This window comes from Seriola dumerili, unplaced genomic scaffold, assembly GCF_002260705.1.
Source record: "Seriola dumerili isolate Sdu_G_001 unplaced genomic scaffold, Sdu_1.0 BDQW01000066.1, whole genome shotgun sequence".
Classification (NCBI taxonomy): Eukaryota; Metazoa; Chordata; class Actinopteri; order Carangiformes; family Carangidae; genus Seriola; species Seriola dumerili.
In genome coordinates, this window is record NW_019174321.1 from 2962780 (window position 1) to 2981071 (window position 18292).

The following is an 18292-nucleotide window of genomic DNA, read 5'->3' on the forward strand; positions in this document are numbered from 1 at the left end:
ATTAGATGATTCAATTTTTTATTAAGATAATTTTTACAATTATTTATGTATACGTAATAGTTATATGTTGATATTTTTGTATGTATTTCACCTACTTGCTTATTAATATTAGTGAACATGTATGTATCTATTATATCATAAGTATAATCGCATTTGACACCTTTAAATAACATACCAAATGTTGTTTTTCACACCAAAACTTTATTCATTGAGTAGATTTTACATTTTTACTTGAACAGGGCTGTGAATCTTCAAACCTTCAGAGGTAAAAAAATCGTGCTTTTATTCTGAAAGCCAAATCACCCGGTTTCCGGTCTACCTCTCACTGTTAGTGACTTGGGGTTGTGTAAATCCACTGGAGCTTTAATCTAAAAATGAAAATGTTACAAAATTTTAAAAAAAACAAACAAATCTGATTGACGTTTCATTATTTTATTCTGATGAATAATAGACCAAAACGTTACGGCCGTCACATCTGTCCCGTAGCTTTTAACAAAACTTTCTCTGCGCCCCCAACATACGACACAGTGGTACGTTCCTAACACTCCTAACACTCCGGTCCCGCCTCCTCGTCACTTCTGACCAGTCAGAGAAAAACAGCGTGGCGACGAGAGGAGGATCCAAGTGCCTCCATTCACAGCATTTACATACTGAATGAAATAAATCACATTAGCCTGGAAGTAACGTGAGGATGCTTAAAAAAATATTGCCAAGAATCTAAACCTCTATTGTACACTGTAAACATTTGAATTAAAAAAAAAAAAAAGTTATTTTAAAACTATCACAGAATTCAGAGCTACTTAAATCTAATGACTTTGACAAAGTTTGACCTAATTTCTCATAATTAGGATTTAATTTTCACAATTTAAAATTCACAATTTTGACTTGCATTATATTATTGTTTTTGTAATTTATAACTTTACATCTGTTTTTTCCTCCCTGACAGGAATGGATTTCCATAGGATTATGGGATTATAAAATATGATTATGAGTGAATATTAATTCTCTGGAGAGGGATACTTTTAAATTGACCTAAATAAACATGGTGATCAGAAATTATAGCATCTTACCTAACAGTTACCACACCAGGGAGAAAGCCCCCTCCTCCTGTGCTGCCTTTTAATGTAGGTGAACATATCAGAATTGAAAACAAAGTACAAAAGAAGGAGATGACGACTCTGAGTCACGCATGGATGTTTTTGTAGAGTCCAATTTTATTAAAAATGTTACAGGACCACTGAGCAACTTGTTTGACCACAATAATAATAATAATAATAATGAATGCTTATCTCTTAACATTTATTTATTAACCATGACATTGGGTACTGAAGCCAAAAGGTTTCCATGTGGTCTAAAATGTTTGAAAATGTTAAATGGCTGTTTAAGACAGTGTGAAGAACCAGCAGGAGCCACATTACTTCAACTGGTGATATGAGCTCAGACTGACAATAATTATCAAACCATGCACTGCAACCCTGGAAGGGCAAAGTAATCACTGCTAAGAAAAAAAACAAGCTATCTGTAATTCATTACTTTTTTAAAGTAACAAACAGAACACTGAATATCAGTGATGAAAAATTATTGTTGTACATTAAGGACTGTAAATAATATGACATGAACTTAATCACAACATTTTAGTCGTACTTCTGTCTCACTGCGTTGTCCATGTGTCTGTTGAGTTTCACTGATCTCCAGTAAACCTGGAGGAACATGTTCCCATGCCAGGACTTCTTTCAAGTATAAAGAAATCTAAAGTCAGAATGTAGTTGTGTAAGTTCTCCAACTTCTTTTGTCCAGGTGGTTGGAGGTCGGAGGTCGGAGGTCAGAGGTCAGGGGCTCCAGCGCAGGTCACAGACCAGGGCGATGTGGTCGGAGGGGTGGGCCACGCTGGGCAGAGCCTCGTAGGTGGTGACCTCCTGGTGGCTGGGCAGAGGAATCACCTGCTCCACCTACACACACACACACATTAGCTTTCTGTCAGGCTGGTTAATCATATAACGATGAGGAGATTGTAACTTTCCTAAAAAAATATATTTTTTAAATAATTGCACCCGACTGAAGAATTAGTGCCACTAACTGTTTATCTTAATGAACTCCTAATATTCACGTAACACCAGTGGATGTAAATAAAAATTTGAAAAACATCTGCCTGCTGTCAGTATTAGTACCTGCATGATGTCGGGCTGTATGAAGATGTAGTCCAGGCAGCCATGAAATCCTCCCACATAGTTAGTGTAGGCCGGCTGGCTGCAGGCGCTCAGCAGTGGGGGGAAGGTAGAGGGCAGCTCCATACTGCAGGACTCCTCTGGCCCGGAGCTGCTCCAGTCTGCATGCTGCTGAGGAACCGCAGCCTCACTGACCAGCTGGAACACACCTGAGGCAGGAGGAGGAGATAAACGAAGAGGACTCGCACCGCTAGAATGATAACACGCATCATGACAATATTGTTTCTATTGGCCGAGCACACCTTTAGGTGTGGAGTTACCTGAACTAGGGGAGGAGTTGAAGTCGCCACAAAAGATCAGAGGAGCTCCAGGTGCGACCTCGCTGATCACATGACTCAGGTGTTGCAGAGCCACGCCCATCTGGACCAAGCGAACGTTCCCTCCTTCAAAAGGAAATGAAGTCAGTTTTTAGACACTGTTCTTGTGTAAATTAAGGTTACAGATCATCGTGAATAAGGTGTGTTCACACAGAGGAATGAGCATTTTACCTTTTGGGTGCCAGTACAGGTGAGTGTTGGCCACACAGACCTTCCTGTCTGGTTTATTCAGGTCCTCCAGAATAGTGACCTGCAGAAAAATGAGTGATTCGTCAAGGTGACTAAAGCTGAGGGTTCACAACTCGGGGTCAACAAGTATTTTAATGAATCAATCAAACTGATGGTTTTAAATGCTGTTGGAAATATTTTGCTCAGTTGTTTTGCCGGTTTAAACCACCAGACTGTCGATGTTGCATGTTTTAACCCGGGAACCACAAACTGCCCATTAGTTATTAAAAAAAGAAAAATCACCAAATTTTACATTATTTTTAAAGTACAATTTTAAGTGCTTGAATATGTTTTCTGTAAATTTGTATTTCCCCACATTTTTGTTATTGACATTACAAAATCCTCTCTACATTTCATGGAATATAATTCTGATGGGCGAAACTGAAATCCCTGAGTTCAACTAGAATCACAAAATTTTAAAAACACTTTGTGTAGAAAATACTTTCATCAGCTTTGAAAAACCTGTGTGATCAATTGTCATGTCATGAAACCTCCCAAATTCCCAGATACATTACAGAGAACATGACAACAGCATCTTCAATGGTATCTATGACTCTGTTTGCGTGTTTAGTGAGAATGAAGATCTTCTTGTACAGACTCAAACCTTGCTCGAGATACACAGTCCGACAGCAGCGGTAATGTGAAGTATGTGATTTGTACTTTAAACAGCTCTGATATTTGGGTGTCTGTAGAGTGAATGTTCAAGATATTTACATTTAGCTAGAGGCACAAAACCACAAGGACCACAAGACAAGTCCTCCACAATATTCTCAGAAGAACTGCGGTACCTGCAGCGCGGTGGATCTCTGCAGTATCTTGTCCTTGAGGGCGCTGTTAGCAGAGACCCTCTCCAGCAGCTCAGAGTGGATGGGGTCAGAGGTCAACGCCTCGCTCAGCACGATGTCATGACGGCTCAGCAGCCGGAACTTTGACCTACAAACACAACATGATGTTGATTTTAAATGATCTGATTTAATCCCAATTTACAATCATGACTGGATGGTGAGCAAAAGCTAAAATAAGTGACTGACAACAATGACGTAACAAATCCCACCACAAGGGAAATACACTTACGCTCCAAAGTTTCCCATTTAAAGAAAAGATCTAAACACCATCAGTGAACTGAGCCTGAGGGCAGCAAGGCCCAGTCAGCTGTTCAGTGCTGTTAAAAATGTTCATTTTAAAGTGACAGCAGCATTTTACACCTGCAGACCTGACCTGCGGTAGAAAGTGGTCAGTCCTTCATGCTGCTTCTCTTTGACCTTGAAAACTCCGTCCAGACCGAAGGCATCCAGAGCTGGAGTCAGACTGTCCACAAACACCCCTGAAGAGTCCAGAGAACATGATAAGAAGCCATTACCATGAACCATCAGAATTTGTTTAGCATTTGTTTGATGAATTACTTAAGAAAGTTAACTGATTATTGAAATTGTTGTAGATTAAATTTCTATCAGTTATCTTTTGTTTCAGCACTCATTACCTTTGTCGACCTCCTGCAGACAGATAATGTCAGCGTTGTATCCGGCCAGCTCCTTCTTGATCAGGTTCTGTCTGTAGTCCAGCTGCAGGGCGTAGGGGGCGCAGTACGGGTAAAGCACCGTCTTGGACAGTTCTGTCTGGGCGTAGACATCAGCGAGGATGTTGTACGACACCACCCTCGCAACCGGCCACTCCGCCTCTTTGATAGTGTACGCGTGCCGGTTGTCAAACGTGCACACGCCTGGTCCAGCCTCCACGGCTCCCACAGAGACCAGCTCCTTGGTCAGGCCGCTGCGACTTCCATCTTTGGGCGTGCAGCAGAGTTTGAGCCTGCAGCCGATGTCCTGATTGGACGGGACGTGGACTCTCCCGCATCCTACCTGAGTCCAACCTGGATCCTGACCTGGAACTTCCTCGGCAGCTTCAGGCCTGGGAGAGGAAGAACAGGAAAGAGAAAAATTAGGAAAAAAGTGCTTATAGCCTGACTATGTGATGAAAAAAATTCCTATAATGGCGTATCAGCTGACAAAACAGGTCATGTGAACAGATATTTTGATAAGGACGCCAGAAGTTATTCAACTTATCTTGAATAACTTTAATAACTTGAACAAAAACATGTACTGAGCAGGACATTTCACAGTGTGAACATAAACTTCTCATTGCTTTCTTGTGGAGACCTCAAATGTATCTTTGGCATTTATGTACTTCTTTCCGTGTTACAGTGTTTTAAACTGTTTTTTACACTCTCATTGTTAATAGAGTCCAGATTTGACAAATCTAACTATAGTGGTTTCTGGACCTGACCTGGGGAAAACACAGTTAAAGGGGTTTAACCAGGACTTCTAAAAGCCTTTCACAACAAAGACTGGATCAAAATACTAGCTGCTCAGTATTACCATTTAAGTTTCTCTTCATTTTCCCTTTCCACTTCTACCGCCACTGCAGACAGACACTGATATAAGAGGGCAGTAAGCTTCACACAGGCAGGATTTATTGCATTAAACTACACGAACTCTGCGTCGTTTACACTGTCGGTAACACCTGCCTTTACCTTGTGTTTGGAGCTGTCTCTTTGTACCAAATGAGCTCGCAGTCTTGAAGGCTCCCGAACTCCACCTCCAGTTTGGGACAGACGGGGAACCCGGCCAGCAGGGACACCGGCAGCTCTGCTGTGGTGAAGGTGGGCACGTTTCTATGCACCGAGAATTTCACGTCTCCCACCTGCAGCACGGCTCCGTCCCGCCACGCCTCGGAGTTCAGCACCGTGCCGGGCACCTCGTCCCCGTCGTAGTACAGCTTCACCGCGGCGGGCTCCGGGGCCTCACACGGCTGCTGCCCCCTGTGCTTCTTCGACTTCTTCGCCTTTCCTTGACCCTTGGCGGCGTTGTTGGAGATCCGGGTCAGGACCTTACCCAGCGGCTCGTCCTGGTCCCGCAGCATGTGCTTGTGACTGCCCTCCAGAGAGAAGGAGATGGTGAGTTTGGGGTCCCCGGGGAGACACCTTACCACAGCCGGCTCCATCCTGCCGAGCAGGCGGCAGGCTCGGGTCAGAGTTCTTGGTGAGGAGACGAGCAGGCGGCGGGGGAGCAGCGTGAGAGCAGCGGTGAGGTGGTTCAACATGAAGGCCCCCGCTGCAGGTGGAGAAGAAATATTGTTTTTGAATACTGAGTATTTCTAATTCTCTGAAGAATTACAGACCCAATGTGAACCAGGGGTTTCAGAGTCCTTTGCCATATATACAATCAGGTAAACAAAGGAGCAGCAGATTCTGATCTCATGACAAGGTTGATTCAATCGGTTACATCCAGGTGTTTATACCTAAGTACATTACAGTAAGTAAATTAGGCCTTCTGCAGTTCAGTGTAGCTTTAATGTTAACCCTCAGTTGATTGTCACACAGATAATCACATCACCAATCAATACATTGATTACTAAGTCTAAAATGAACGGTCAACGGCAGACAGAGAGCTCACCTGGTGGCGGAACTGTCCTAAAGCTACACAGGTTAGCCAGATGCTAACAGGGAGATAAAACCATGAAAACCGCGAGTTTAATTTAACTTCCGGCGGTTTGGTTAAAAGCTAAACAACACACCGGCTTCAGGAATTAAAACCTCAGCTTTAAACAACGTGACGTATTTGATGTTTATAAAAGTTTGCGCATGAGCTGTCAGCACTTTCCCGAGGTCAGCATGAGCAGCAGCAGCTTCTTCGGCTTCTTTTTCTTCTTCTTCTTCTTGATGTTGTATGGTGGTTGTCAAATAGCGAAATGGTGCATCACCGCCACCAACTGGTGTGGAGTGTGAACTGTCATATTGAATAAATCAAAAATTGAATGAATAAATCAGTGAATAAACAATAAAATCAATAAAATTGCAACAACAATAAAATAATAATAATGCATAAAAAAGGTTATAATGATAATTGAAATAAATAAATGGTATCATATCGTGCCCTGCCTTGTGTCTTAGCTTACTGGTTCAGCTGTCTCTATGGAAGTTTGTAGCTACAAATATTAAAAAAAAATATTTTGACCAAACATAAATTTCACTTTTTATTTGTGTGACACGATGACAAGCCAGAGTGGCAAACTGCTAGTCACCTACAAAAGATGCATTTTTTTTATTAATGTTTTTTATTCAATTTATTATAAAGACAAATACAGAAATTCACTAACAGGCAAATTACAAAACACTATAAATATATGTTTTAAAAAAATTAAATCCTGAGCCGAAGTACCATCACAACTGTGTCAGCATCAAATCATCCATGCCTCCCCGTGAAGTATATGTGTTAACAGTCTTTACTTATATTTCTGGTTACACTACAGAATATTTTTCTCTACGACACTTTCCATACAACAATGTTCAGGCTGTTCGGGGGTTTGGGGGAAATAGATGTCGCCCTTGTGTTCGTCATCGTGCTCAATGTGTTTCAGGTGGATGACCATGTGCAGGGCGTAGGCCAAGACCAGCAGCAGGATGAGGGAAGTGATGAGGCCCATCAGGATGGCCGGAGTCAAGAAGGTGGCGCAGTCGCTCGGAGGAGAGAACTTACCAGAGGTGACATTGAACGCCTGAATCTGAGAGAGGGCAGAGACATTTTTAAAGTAATTAAGATGATAAAATTTATAAGGTGATGGTTCAAAGTCATTCATTCTTACACGAATTAAAGAAATCCTTTCTGGAGTCAAGGAGCAAAGGGAAAGCATAAAAGTTAAAATTCCAAGAGAGGAATAGTTTTGTTTTTTGAAGGCCAAGGGCCAAGGCAATTATTGATGTTTTGAAGTCATGTCTGTTCTGTAAATAATCATTTTCATGCAGGAAAAAATCTAAAATTATCCAAGCAATATACAGTGCTCTGCCTTTTGGCTAAGGAAAAAAAAGTGGTTACAATTGCTAATTCACCTCAATGATGATGAAAGATTTTCCAGACATGAAATGATGAAATTATATATGACCTTTTAAATCCGAGTCAGTCCTTGTGTCAGCTGGTTAACAGACAGGTACCTGGAAGTCGGTGAAGGTGACAGCCCAGCGGCGGGCGTGGTCGGTGCTGGGCAGCAGCAGGGCGCTGTAGCGCTGCAGGTTGCTGACGTGGAGGCAGTGGTAGGAGGAGGAGGCTGGAGCGTACACCTCACTGGCATTGAACACGGCCTCTTCAGACGTGTTGTACAGCAGAGAGACGCTGTCCACCGAGAACCACCACTGACCTGACGACTCGTAGAAAGTGTTGGACAGTTGCAGTCTGACACCAGGGGGGCGAGAGGAGGCAGTCAGTCATTTTTCAACTATCCTGCAGTTTCTATTAGCAACTATTAGTAGCAACTATTGCAGTATCCTGCCATTTTGTTCAGGACGGCTGTGGGCTTTTTCTCCTTAAAGGCACCCTGTGGAGTTTCTGACCTCCAGCAGCGCTCTGGAGTTTCACACTATTCCAACAGATCAACATGTGGCAGTGACACACCAACAAACACAACACTGCGCCAAACAAAAGCAAGCGTGAAGAAGACTGCTACCTCCCCGGAAATGTATGTAGCAGACAAATTGGCAAACGAAGTAATAAAAAAAGAGATTGTTGAAATAATATTATACAGTTAAAAGGAAGGAAAAGAAAGGAGGAAATAAATGAAGAGTGGCAACAGTACTGGGATAATGCAACAAAGAAATGACATGTACGCGCAATCCAAGATAAAGTAGGGAAGGTAAGAGGCAGGGGAACAGGCAGGAAGAAGAAGTAAGAATAAGTAAACTTGGAACTGGACACATCAACCATTTTCCATGAGAGGAAACCGTCAAACAGGTAATTGTGATCAGGGTGATGAATGACAGACAGTGGAGCATTGTAGTGATCACACAGTTACAGAAAACAGGGGGAACACAGGCCAGTGTAATAAACTGAGTGGAGAAAGTTTAAAGGGAAAACAGATATTTGTTTTGTTTTTTAAGAGCAGCTGCACTAATCACAAGGCCAGAAATAAATAGACTTTGAGGAAGACTAAAAGAGAGGAAAATCATTTTGAAAGTGTTTAATGAGGAAGGAAGTGCACGCAGCGATCGTGTTAGACCTCAAGGAAACACAACATGTGCTAGTGACTCTGAATATGAACATAACTTTTGATTACAAGAAAACTCCACAGGGCACCACTGAAATTAAATGTTCGGAAAAAAAAATTCAAATAGATCCACAACCGCCCATTTAATCACATCTTTGGTTTGTTTAACATTTATACTTGGTATATTTTATACGACTGGCAGACAGGTGGTATGACTAACCTGATGGAGAGGCCTGTCAGATCCTCCACATCTCCAAACCTCATGACCAGCCTTCACAAGACACACACACACACACAGACAGGCAGACAGACAGGTGGTCAAACTTGTTTTTGTTACCCTGTGGACTCAACGTAAAGACCTGCTGTTGGACTTGAACGTCCACATGCTTCCTTGGAGACACAGAATCTCTTTGGTCTTATTTTACTGGATATCCTCCAGCGGTCTTGTTATAATAAATTGCACCATAATCCTGACAGGAGTACGTACGTGGCCTTGTCCTGGCGGCAGACGGACTGGCTGGTGTCGACAGGTTTCTGAGGAGAAAACGCTCGCTCTGTCAGGTCCAGCTGCTTCTGCTTCTCGTAGCGCAGAGACAGTTTCCTGGCCTGGAACATGACGCACGGCTCCCCGTTGGACAACACCTGGTGGGTAGATTCAAGGTGCTTGAACTTTACTTGAGTATTTTCATTTTATGTCACTTTATTCTTCTACTCCACTATGTCTCAGAGGCCAATAGTGTACATTTGTCTGACAGCTTTTATTACCTATTACTATTTTTCATATCCTCCCTATGCAGTTGAGCCCATGTATCTCCAACCTTTTTCTAATAAGCTGAAGGTTTAGATCTCCCTTTATAGGCTGAGACAAGTCTCCTACTTCTTAAGGTAAATTAACTGTTTAAACCTGAGGTTATCATCTTTATTTATAAGCAGGTCATTGATGTGTGATGTGAAAGGTGTTTTTTCTCTCTCTAATGTGTTACAGATAGCTGGTTAATCCTCTGGAGGTTACGCCACCTTGAGGGGAGGGAAGGGCACTGCAGCTCCTGGCATCTGAAGCAACTTCCTCCGGGACACATCTGGAGACTGGAGAGGAGGATGGAGACAGTGAGAAAGAAAGAAACTTTGCTGTTTCATCTGTAAATGTGATAAATTCAACAGCTTACATATTGTGTGTGTGTTTTATTTTAAAGCATTTTATTATATATAATAATTAAACATGAATATTGATGAGAAACTCCTGACTGATTATCCAATATTTTACTGATTGATAGCTTTTGTTTTCTTATATATTTTATTTGTATATGAACATTAACACCTGTATCACTGATGCAACGTAACCCTAACCCTCATACCACGTCATTCCTTCCTCCATTCCTTCTTTGGTATCTTTCCTGATGCACTTCACTCCTCTTTTCTTTTCTTCCTCCCCTTTCATTCCTGTTTCTCAGCTGATGAAAATCCCCAGATCGTCCAGCAGTGAAGCTAAAAGCTCTGTGACAATACTTGCGCTTGAATAGAAGACCTTAGTTTACCTGCAGCATTCGTCTGAACGGTCGGTCTGCAAGCACCAAACTGTCCTCCATCTGCATCCCTGTCTCTGGAGAGACGGCAGCACTGTGGACAGAAATAACACAAGAATCAAGAAAAAAAAACTGATAGTAAATAATGTTCGTCACCATTCCTTTTGCCCATTTGTCATCATTTTCATTTATTTGATTATCTTCTTTATTTTGCTTTAATTCTTTAAGGATTTTTCAATATTTCCAGACAATCACATATTTGATAAATGATCATATCATGTTGTAATAAGATATCTCAAAAATATGATGTTGTTTTCGCCTCTCCCCTCATTTTTAGCTTCTTTTCCTTGCTTCTTTTTATTTTACAGTTGTACAGTTCTCCTTTAGTTAATGGCTTTGTTTTATTCATTATTAGTCTCTATTCTACTTTGTACTTTTTATTTTCATCCGTTGTAAAAAAAAAATACTGCAGGTATTAGTAGTCCTCAAAAAATACTTATTATTGCACAATCAAAATCTAATTCTGACTCATTATTATTAACATGTTGACACAGCTAAGAACTACTGATAGTTACAAATAAATGAAAATAATAGAAAGTGATAAAGAAAAGATTATCTGACATAATGACATATGTTAAATTACCATAATGAAAAAAAAACTATGAAGGTTAGAAATAGAGGACATGATTGTGTCAGGTTCTGCGTACCCAGAATGCACCTGGGCTGTCCACTGACCCAGCCATTCACCCTGTGGATTAGTATTTAAGGTAACAGACAGTCTGGCGCAGAGATGTTCTACTGCTGAGAGGACCCACTCTGACCCAGATTACACACAGAGAAAATGAAATAAGTGTAGGAGAAAAATAACAATGGACTAAGATTTCACATTGGAATCAGCTTAACAGCAAACAGCAGCTCTGATCACGTTTTACAGAAACATGCAGCACATTCAGGTTTTAGATAAAGAATCCTGAGCCTGTGCCAATCAGAGGGTCGAACGAGGCGACGACAAGGACAGAGGTTTAATACATCCTGCAGAACTGTCTGTGGTTAAAGCCCCTGACAACTTGCAAATTCAGGTGTTTTATATAACATCAGCTTTTAAAGACTTAATAAGAAACCATAAACGTTGAAGAAAAAATATATATATCCTTTACTGTTTATCTAAAAGTTTAACGCTCAAAGCTAATCTGCTTGTTTGTGTTTGGTTTGATCAGTTTTGATTAACAGTGGCCCGGCAACATTAAATGTGATTAAAGTCTTGCAGGTCAACTCCGGATTTTGTTGTCTATGAGCTCCAGAACAAAATCCACAAAGAGGACTAAAAGATCATCGACCGGGTCAATGGACAGACAGAGAGAGGAAACACCATCTTTGAGCAAGGTTGACCCTCTACACAACCACCTGCTGTCCCACCTGTTAACAACTAAACCATCATCATGATAACTGAGCAACTCCATCTGCTGAGGAAGGCCAGCAGATGTGGTTGAAAGCTTCTGCGACAACAAATGAGTTGTACCTGGTGCATGGTCGTATGTGACCTCACTTTTTTTTTTTTTTTTTTTACAGCTGAGCCACTTCAAACAAATGAGAAAAGATACAGAAATAATCCAAACAGATTTAACTTTGGCACAGAGTCGTGTGTTTGTGTTCGACCCTTCAACTGTGTAGTTAGAAGTTTTCAGACTGGACGGCAATCTGTAAAACACACAGACACACAGAGGTTGTAATTATTTCATGATGTCTTTTTATGTCTTACTATTCCACTAATCTGCAGGTGGTGGCAACGCGCCCAGAAATGAAGCCCCTAGTCATGTCTACATCTGTTTTGGAGTATATAATTAAAAGATTAGTTTATATAGGTGAGACCTCACTACAGTCAAGATGAAACGGACATCTAATGTTAAAAGTCTAATGTTAAAACTTCCAAACTACCTCACATCTCTTCTCGCATTTAAATCCAGTATCCTCAGAAAACGATCCAGTAACGACCTAACCCTCCACATCCCTCATGTTCGCACCATTTAAATGGAACAAACTGCAAACTGCCCTCAAACTAGACTCTTACATTTCCCTTGGATATTTTAAATCTTTATTATCTGATGTATTTGATGACTATTGTAAATGTTTGTGTTAATTCTTTGTTTCTTGGTTTCTTGTATCGTGCAGTTCTGTTGTTTTTGTTGTTGATCGTCTCTTGTGACTGCTTCTGGTTTTCAGGTCTCTCTCTTGGAAAATAGATTTTAATCTCAATGGGACTGCCGGATTAAATGTATGTCAACGGCATGTCAATGGGATGTCAGCCATTATACACCATTGTTTACAAGACAAAATCTGAAAGATTAGACAAAAACAATAGGGAGTAGGGAGGAGCAGTGTAAAATGTCCGACCATTAACAATCTGATTTATATGAGCCCAGTGCATCTCACCTCTGTCAAAGGATTATCAGGGTGAAATACCTCTGAGTGCATGTAGAATAAAACGTGTTGCACATACTGAATGCATTATTATCGCTTAGAATAACAGGCACAGAGTTGCCAAATCCACCCGGACTCACTGACTCTCTGCAGCCCTACAAAAAAAGGTTTAGCCCCTCTTGTGTGCTGGGTCAGAGCAGAGGACTGTGGATTGAGGGATTGCACTGATTGCATAATCATACAATCATTAGAGCGCGCGCACACACACACACACACACACACACACTTCTCATGAAGGATGGGGTGGCTCTCGGCCAAAAGGAGATTTTGTAGCGTCTCCTTCTTTAACCATGAGAAGCTGCACACTGTAAAAAATCAAACACCACCAACAGCTGCAACATCAATCAGACACAGAGCAGCATCATCATCTCATTGGAGTTTCGTTTGTGTTAACGCTTTCGTCGGACAAGAACACTGATACTGAAAGATTCTGCAAAACCTCAGAGTACGTTTCATGACTATATTTTTTGCTTCTGTCCAGTTTCATCGCTTTCAACAAGATCTGCACATGCTAACTATTTAACGTTGGGAAAAGATGGCGGTTATGGTTGATAAAAAGTGCAAAGGGACGCATGACTCCTGCATGAGATTCAGACGTCCTACACCTCCCTCCACCACCTTAACCCTCCACACCCATATTTTCTGCCCCTCTACATGAGGAAACACAATTTCCCGCATTGACATTGAACATTGGCAGTGGAAAGAAATCGTGAGGTGCAGAATCATCAATAATGGACATCACTGGGAATACTGGAACACTGGCTTATGTCCATCTGATTAAATTCAATTCACTCTCCTTTCAGCTCTTGGCAGTGACAAGCCCACAGCAGCTCTACCAAGGTTTTTACGCTGATTTAGCTCCTAGTTTTGGCTTATTGATGCTGCATGTACTCCATGGTTCAGTCTCAGCGCTCTGTGATATAAAACAGAAAAAGAGAAAATCCTCACAGTGGAGGAAGAACAAGCAAATGTTTGGATTTTTTTGCTTGAAAAATGAGTCAAACATCAGAATATCAGAATAGTTACCAGTTCATTTTCCTGTATATCAACTAATCGATTAATCGTTCCAGCTCTAGTTGAGTTTTCAGCTTGTTCGAATGCCCCCAAAAAATAAAAAACTCCACAGTCAGTGGAAACACATCGGTAATCTCTGAGCTGAATGTGTCAAGAGTCAAAGATTAGAGAGTCACGAGAGGTCAAAAACAACACAGACAACAATCAGCAAGGTAAAACTGTCTCATCTCAGCCTCTGCTCCTGCGTCTCCACACCTACCTGCCAGCAGGTTGTTGGTCGAGGCAGGTAGAGGACTGCAGATGTAGAAGGAGGAGAGAGAGGAGGAGGATGCAGCAGCAGCAGCATTTCCAAGGTGAAGCCATCGCTGTGGTGACCACAGAGTGATGCCAGCACACACTCTGTCCCACTCTCCCCCTCGTAATCTACTTTAATCAGCCCCACCGTCTCTAAGCCCCCTTGACAGACTCAAGATGCATCCAATCATAGAGAGACAGGGACAGGCAGGGTGGAGAGAGACCCGCCCACTGGTTACAGACATTTGCTGTTACCACATTTTCTCATTTTCAGGTCAGCTCAGTCAAAATTCATTTCATTTCAGCAGATTAGAGATGATGATTAGACTCACGGAGCATTTCAGTATTTCAGATATATCTGTTAAATTTCTCCAACATTTACCAGTAGTACAGAATAATGAAAGTGTTCATCTATATACAGTACATATATATATATTACCACTTTACAATAAGACCACCCTCATAAATAATTTATTAATAGTTCATAACTAGTTTATTAATTAGCATACTAACACTTTATAAATCATTTATAAGCTGTTATAACACATTAGATAAAGAGGCCAACAGTGAGCTGTGAACATTTATCTGTACTGTTAAGCCTCATACCTCATTAGTTACTGAGTTTTCTTTGTTTTCTCCATCATCCAGCATTTTTACCTGTCTGCCTCATCACATGTTGGTTAAGTTACAAGCAATTAAGTCAGCATCTTAATGGTCAAAACTTTCATTTGGCATGAAACTGAACTCGATGAACAACAGGCCACAGAAACCCATCATCAAGTACATAGAGTTGCAGCACCAGTTAGGTCTAATACAACATATGAGGCTGCTCCTAGTGACCTTTATTGAATTAAGTGTACTGGGGTTAGGGACAAACTACAGAAACTGGGGAGTACATTCATTCAGATCATCATGAAGGGACGTCTGCTCATGTACTGATGATCTTTCTTTAGAAACTAAGTTTAATGAGTTGAATGAACTCTCAGAAGTTCACTCATTCAGCTCATTAAAGTTTTCAAGTCAGAAGAGCATGTGTTTATAAGCTTTGACGTGGTCTGAAAATAAAAGCTACACATTACACCAAACTCCTAAAACTAATAAAACTTAAATATTTACATTAATTCAATGAGAAAAGATTAGTTGATTCCACATAAATCATACCAACTATGTAATTCTGACACTTCAGACTTCAAAGTGCAATTTTATACACATAGCCTTACTATGTTTTTTATTTATATATTACAGCATAAGTATTTTTATTTTTGTCAATTATATTTTATGATTTTTTTTTATCTCTATCTTTTTATTTTTACTTTTGTATTCTACTTCCTATCATCCTTTCTTTGCCGAGGGAGTTAGGGGAATTGATGTTTTTATTGAAAATCTATTTGATACAAGAAGTGTGATCATTTCAGTCAGGCATCTTGTGTAGCCACGCCCGGCCGGGGTCCTCAGACTCGACATCACCGCGGTGCACCCTGGATCCTTCCTTTCGATCCCAGGCTCGCTTGTGAAAACATGGGTACGTCTCAAACTTCATCAAAAATACTGCATTACTCTGCTTATTCTACCGAGACTTCATATCGGTGCTGTACATGAATATCTTATGAATTTCTTTCGATGTGTTTGTGCCGGTAAAAACCCAGTGTGAGTTTGAAAACTGGTCGTTTTTACGGCTCTGCTTCGCCACAACGTGGAGCGGCCATAACACGTCCGAGAGGCAGGCGGCGAGTTAGCACGGTTAGCTTAGCATAGAATACCTTCTTATTACTTTTTAAAACTGCTGTCGTTCATATTATGGTATCTAACTAAACAACTGGGCAGCCAAACCCCATAATTCCTCATATTATCTGTATAAATATTCAGATTGTGAATGTTAATGAGCGTAGTTAGCCTCATGTTAGCGGTTAGTAACAATTAGCTGCGTTTCATAGAAGCTGCAGGCTTTTGAGAAAATTCCGCATTAAAACGCGCAGATGACATTTATGTGAGTCTATAAGGTCATGTTTTTTCAGTATAGATGAACACTAAGTAACAATGATTTATCTGGGCTGTAAAAGTTGAATTAAGTCCAACTCTGAACCAAACTGGACTCTCTGACAGACTGTCACCGTGTCCAAACGGTCTTTCTCCAGTTAATGCCTTTTAGTATTATTTTATTTAACCATTTTTTTTCATTCTATAATCGGTGTGAAAATAGGATAGTCTCTAGCCTTGTCAGTGATGACAGTGGAGCTGTTCATGTTGCAGTAGTAAGAAAACATTTCATTGTGGATATATTTCTAAGACAGTGCAATATGTTAAATGTCCTCTGGGTCTCTGTTACTGGAGTGAAATACACTCCTTGATGTAGAAAATGTATCTTGCAGAAAGCTGCTTTTTGGAAGTGTAAACCTTTTTATCTAAATCTTTGCATCTTAAAAGAGAGTATCCCGGTAAGGGGAGATGTCAGTTTCTGTTCTCAGCTCTGATTTAATTGCTGGTGGTGTTTTGTTCTTTTTTTTTCCTCCAGGAAAGTGCCGTGGTCTGCGTACAGCCAGGAAGCTCCGTAATCACCGCCGTGAGCAGAAATGGCATGATAAACAGTACAAGAAGGCCCATCTGGGCACTGCCCTTAAGGCTAACCCCTTTGGAGGAGCCTCTCACGCCAAGGGCATCGTGCTTGAGAAAGTGTGAGTACTGTATGACCTGCTGAACTGTAGACAACTGAAGGTGAAGCGATGGAACAACTTGTAGGGTTTATTTACAGGACAGATCTTTGTGAAACTTTAATATCTGCCCCTGACATTTCAACTGTCTTATAGTTCGGTTTAAGTTTGTTGAAGAGCTTGTGTGTTTTCCCTCTGCAGGGGTGTTGAGGCTAAGCAGCCCAACTCTGCCATCAGGAAATGTGTGAGAGTCCAGCTCATCAAGAACGGCAAGAAGATCACCGCCTTCGTCCCCAACGACGGTTGCCTCAACTTCATCGAGGTAAACGCCAAAGCTGCATACACCTTTTTTAGAATAACAGCTGAACAAGCAGCCGTGGTGCAACCAGTGACATTGTTGTGAAGACCTTGTAGCAGAAACATCAAGCTAGAATAAGTCGAACTAAGTGTGGTGGAACTTCAAACTAGTTCCTGATAAAATTGGGTCAGATGTCTTATTTTTATTTTATGATGGTTATGTCCTTTTTAGATTCAAATCAGCCAGAGAAAAAAACGAATGCTTTCTAAACAAAATTTCACAGCTTGCACAGACGTATAGGTGCAGCCAAGTGTCTGCAGGTCTTGAAATGTCAAGTTTCAGCAAACTTGATCTGCAGTTGAGTTTTTCCAGAATCTGTGTATTGAGACTGAAATCATGCAATATAGATACCTGTGATATTTTATTTGCTCTCAAAAAGTCCTAAATATGAATAATAGCTTTGAATTATACAAGACACACAAGGTTGTTAGTTCTGCTTGTTAGTTGACATTTGTCATAGATTTGTTCCCTACCTGTTCTCTTCCTCTGACCACCTCTCTCTTCTGTCTGCCTCCCGTCCTGCAGGAGAACGATGAGGTGCTGGTGGCAGGATTTGGACGTAAAGGTCACGCCGTGGGTGATATTCCCGGAGTTCGTTTCAAGGTGGTCAAGGTGGCCAACGTGTCCCTGCTGGCTCTCTACAAAGGCAAGAAGGAGAGACCCAGGTCATAAACAGTTGAGGCAGAAAATAAAATAAACGTGTTTTCAATTACAGTCTGGTTGTTGCGTGTTCTCATTGATTCGTTTGCCACACACGTGTTCCTGGAAGCTGTTCTGATTTCCTCTCTTTAAGGAGAACGGGACCTTTTTTTTTTCCTTTTCTTAAAGCATGAAATGTATGTAAATTCTTAAAGTCTGCAAATATGTTTTTGTGCAAGTAGGAAAAAGCACCCTGTCAACTGACATCTTATTCAGTACATTTGTAATCTATCAAGCCAGAGTTAAGGACTTTGTGTATCAACAGATTTCCAAAATTACATTAAACTAATGCAGGTGTTTTGTTATTTGGGTTAGAATCTGCAGGAAAGTTTCCTGCATTTCCTGCAAGTCATTCAAAATTGCTTATATTTAATGTACGACAGTGTTTGTGTAGCACCACAGGGTGCAGGCCTGGTGTTCAGTGTCATGCCGAGGGACACTGCTGTGTGTAGTCTGCTGTTTGTACTGTGTTTAA

General features: G+C 41.0%; 3 protein-coding genes across 3 annotated transcripts; 1 reads left to right on the top strand and 2 right to left on the bottom strand.

Moving 5' to 3' along the window:
* Positions 1 to 1210: 1210 nt before the first annotated feature.
* Positions 1211 to 6449, bottom strand: pde12 (phosphodiesterase 12). The gene is made up of 9 exons (XM_022742080.1): positions 6223 to 6449; positions 5301 to 5880; positions 4251 to 4678; positions 3989 to 4094; positions 3559 to 3703; positions 2714 to 2792; positions 2486 to 2608; positions 2169 to 2374; positions 1211 to 1949 (listed from the first exon to the last, which is right to left on the bottom strand). The coding sequence occupies exons 2-9, from the start codon at positions 5867 to 5869 to the stop codon at positions 1830 to 1832; spliced, it is 1776 nt and encodes a 591-aa protein (XP_022597801.1). The 5' UTR covers positions 5870 to 5880; positions 6223 to 6449; the 3' UTR covers positions 1211 to 1829.
* A 585-nt stretch (positions 6450 to 7034) lies between these two features.
* On the bottom strand, positions 7035 to 9855 carry LOC111219491 (V-type proton ATPase subunit S1-like protein). Its single transcript, XM_022742178.1, has 5 exons — positions 9821 to 9855; positions 9291 to 9445; positions 9024 to 9074; positions 7758 to 7995; positions 7035 to 7330 (listed from the first exon to the last, which is right to left on the bottom strand). Exons 2-5 carry the CDS (start codon positions 9416 to 9418, stop codon positions 7073 to 7075), a joined length of 675 nt encoding a protein of 224 aa, XP_022597899.1. The 5' UTR covers positions 9419 to 9445; positions 9821 to 9855; the 3' UTR covers positions 7035 to 7072.
* Positions 9856 to 15564: 5709 nt separating this feature from the next.
* Positions 15565 to 17832, top strand: rps23 (ribosomal protein S23). Its single transcript, XM_022742058.1, has 4 exons — positions 15565 to 15634; positions 16625 to 16784; positions 16962 to 17082; positions 17644 to 17832. Exons 1-4 carry the CDS (start codon positions 15631 to 15633, stop codon positions 17788 to 17790), a joined length of 432 nt encoding a protein of 143 aa, XP_022597779.1. The 5' UTR covers positions 15565 to 15630; the 3' UTR covers positions 17791 to 17832.
* The last annotated feature ends 460 nt before the right edge of the window (positions 17833 to 18292 follow it).

Excerpts from the sequence above, each read along its gene's own strand:
- pde12 (XM_022742080.1), bottom strand. The coding sequence starts at position 5,869 with ATGTTGAACCACCTCACCGCTGCTCTCACGCTGCTCCCCCGCCGCCTG. Across the intron at positions 2,793-3,558 it reads AGAGATCCACCGCGCTGCAG|GTCACTATTCTGGAGGACCT; the intron begins GTACCGCAGTTC and ends ATTTTTCTGCAG. Across the intron at positions 2,609-2,713 it reads CCTGTACTGGCACCCAAAAG|GAGGGAACGTTCGCTTGGTC; the intron begins GTAAAATGCTCA and ends TTCCTTTTGAAG.
- LOC111219491 (XM_022742178.1), bottom strand. The coding sequence starts at position 9,418 with ATGTTCCAGGCCAGGAAACTGTCTCTGCGCTACGAGAAGCAGAAGCAG. Across the intron at positions 7,996-9,023 it reads CTGACAGGCCTCTCCATCAG|ACTGCAACTGTCCAACACTT; the intron begins GTTAGTCATACC and ends CCCTGGTGTCAG. Across the intron at positions 7,331-7,757 it reads TCACCTTCACCGACTTCCAG|ATTCAGGCGTTCAATGTCAC; the intron begins GTACCTGTCTGT and ends GCCCTCTCTCAG.
- rps23 (XM_022742058.1), top strand. Across the intron at positions 16,785-16,961 it reads GGCATCGTGCTTGAGAAAGT|GGGTGTTGAGGCTAAGCAGC; the intron begins GTGAGTACTGTA and ends TTCCCTCTGCAG. Across the intron at positions 17,083-17,643 it reads GTTGCCTCAACTTCATCGAG|GAGAACGATGAGGTGCTGGT; the intron begins GTAAACGCCAAA and ends CCCGTCCTGCAG.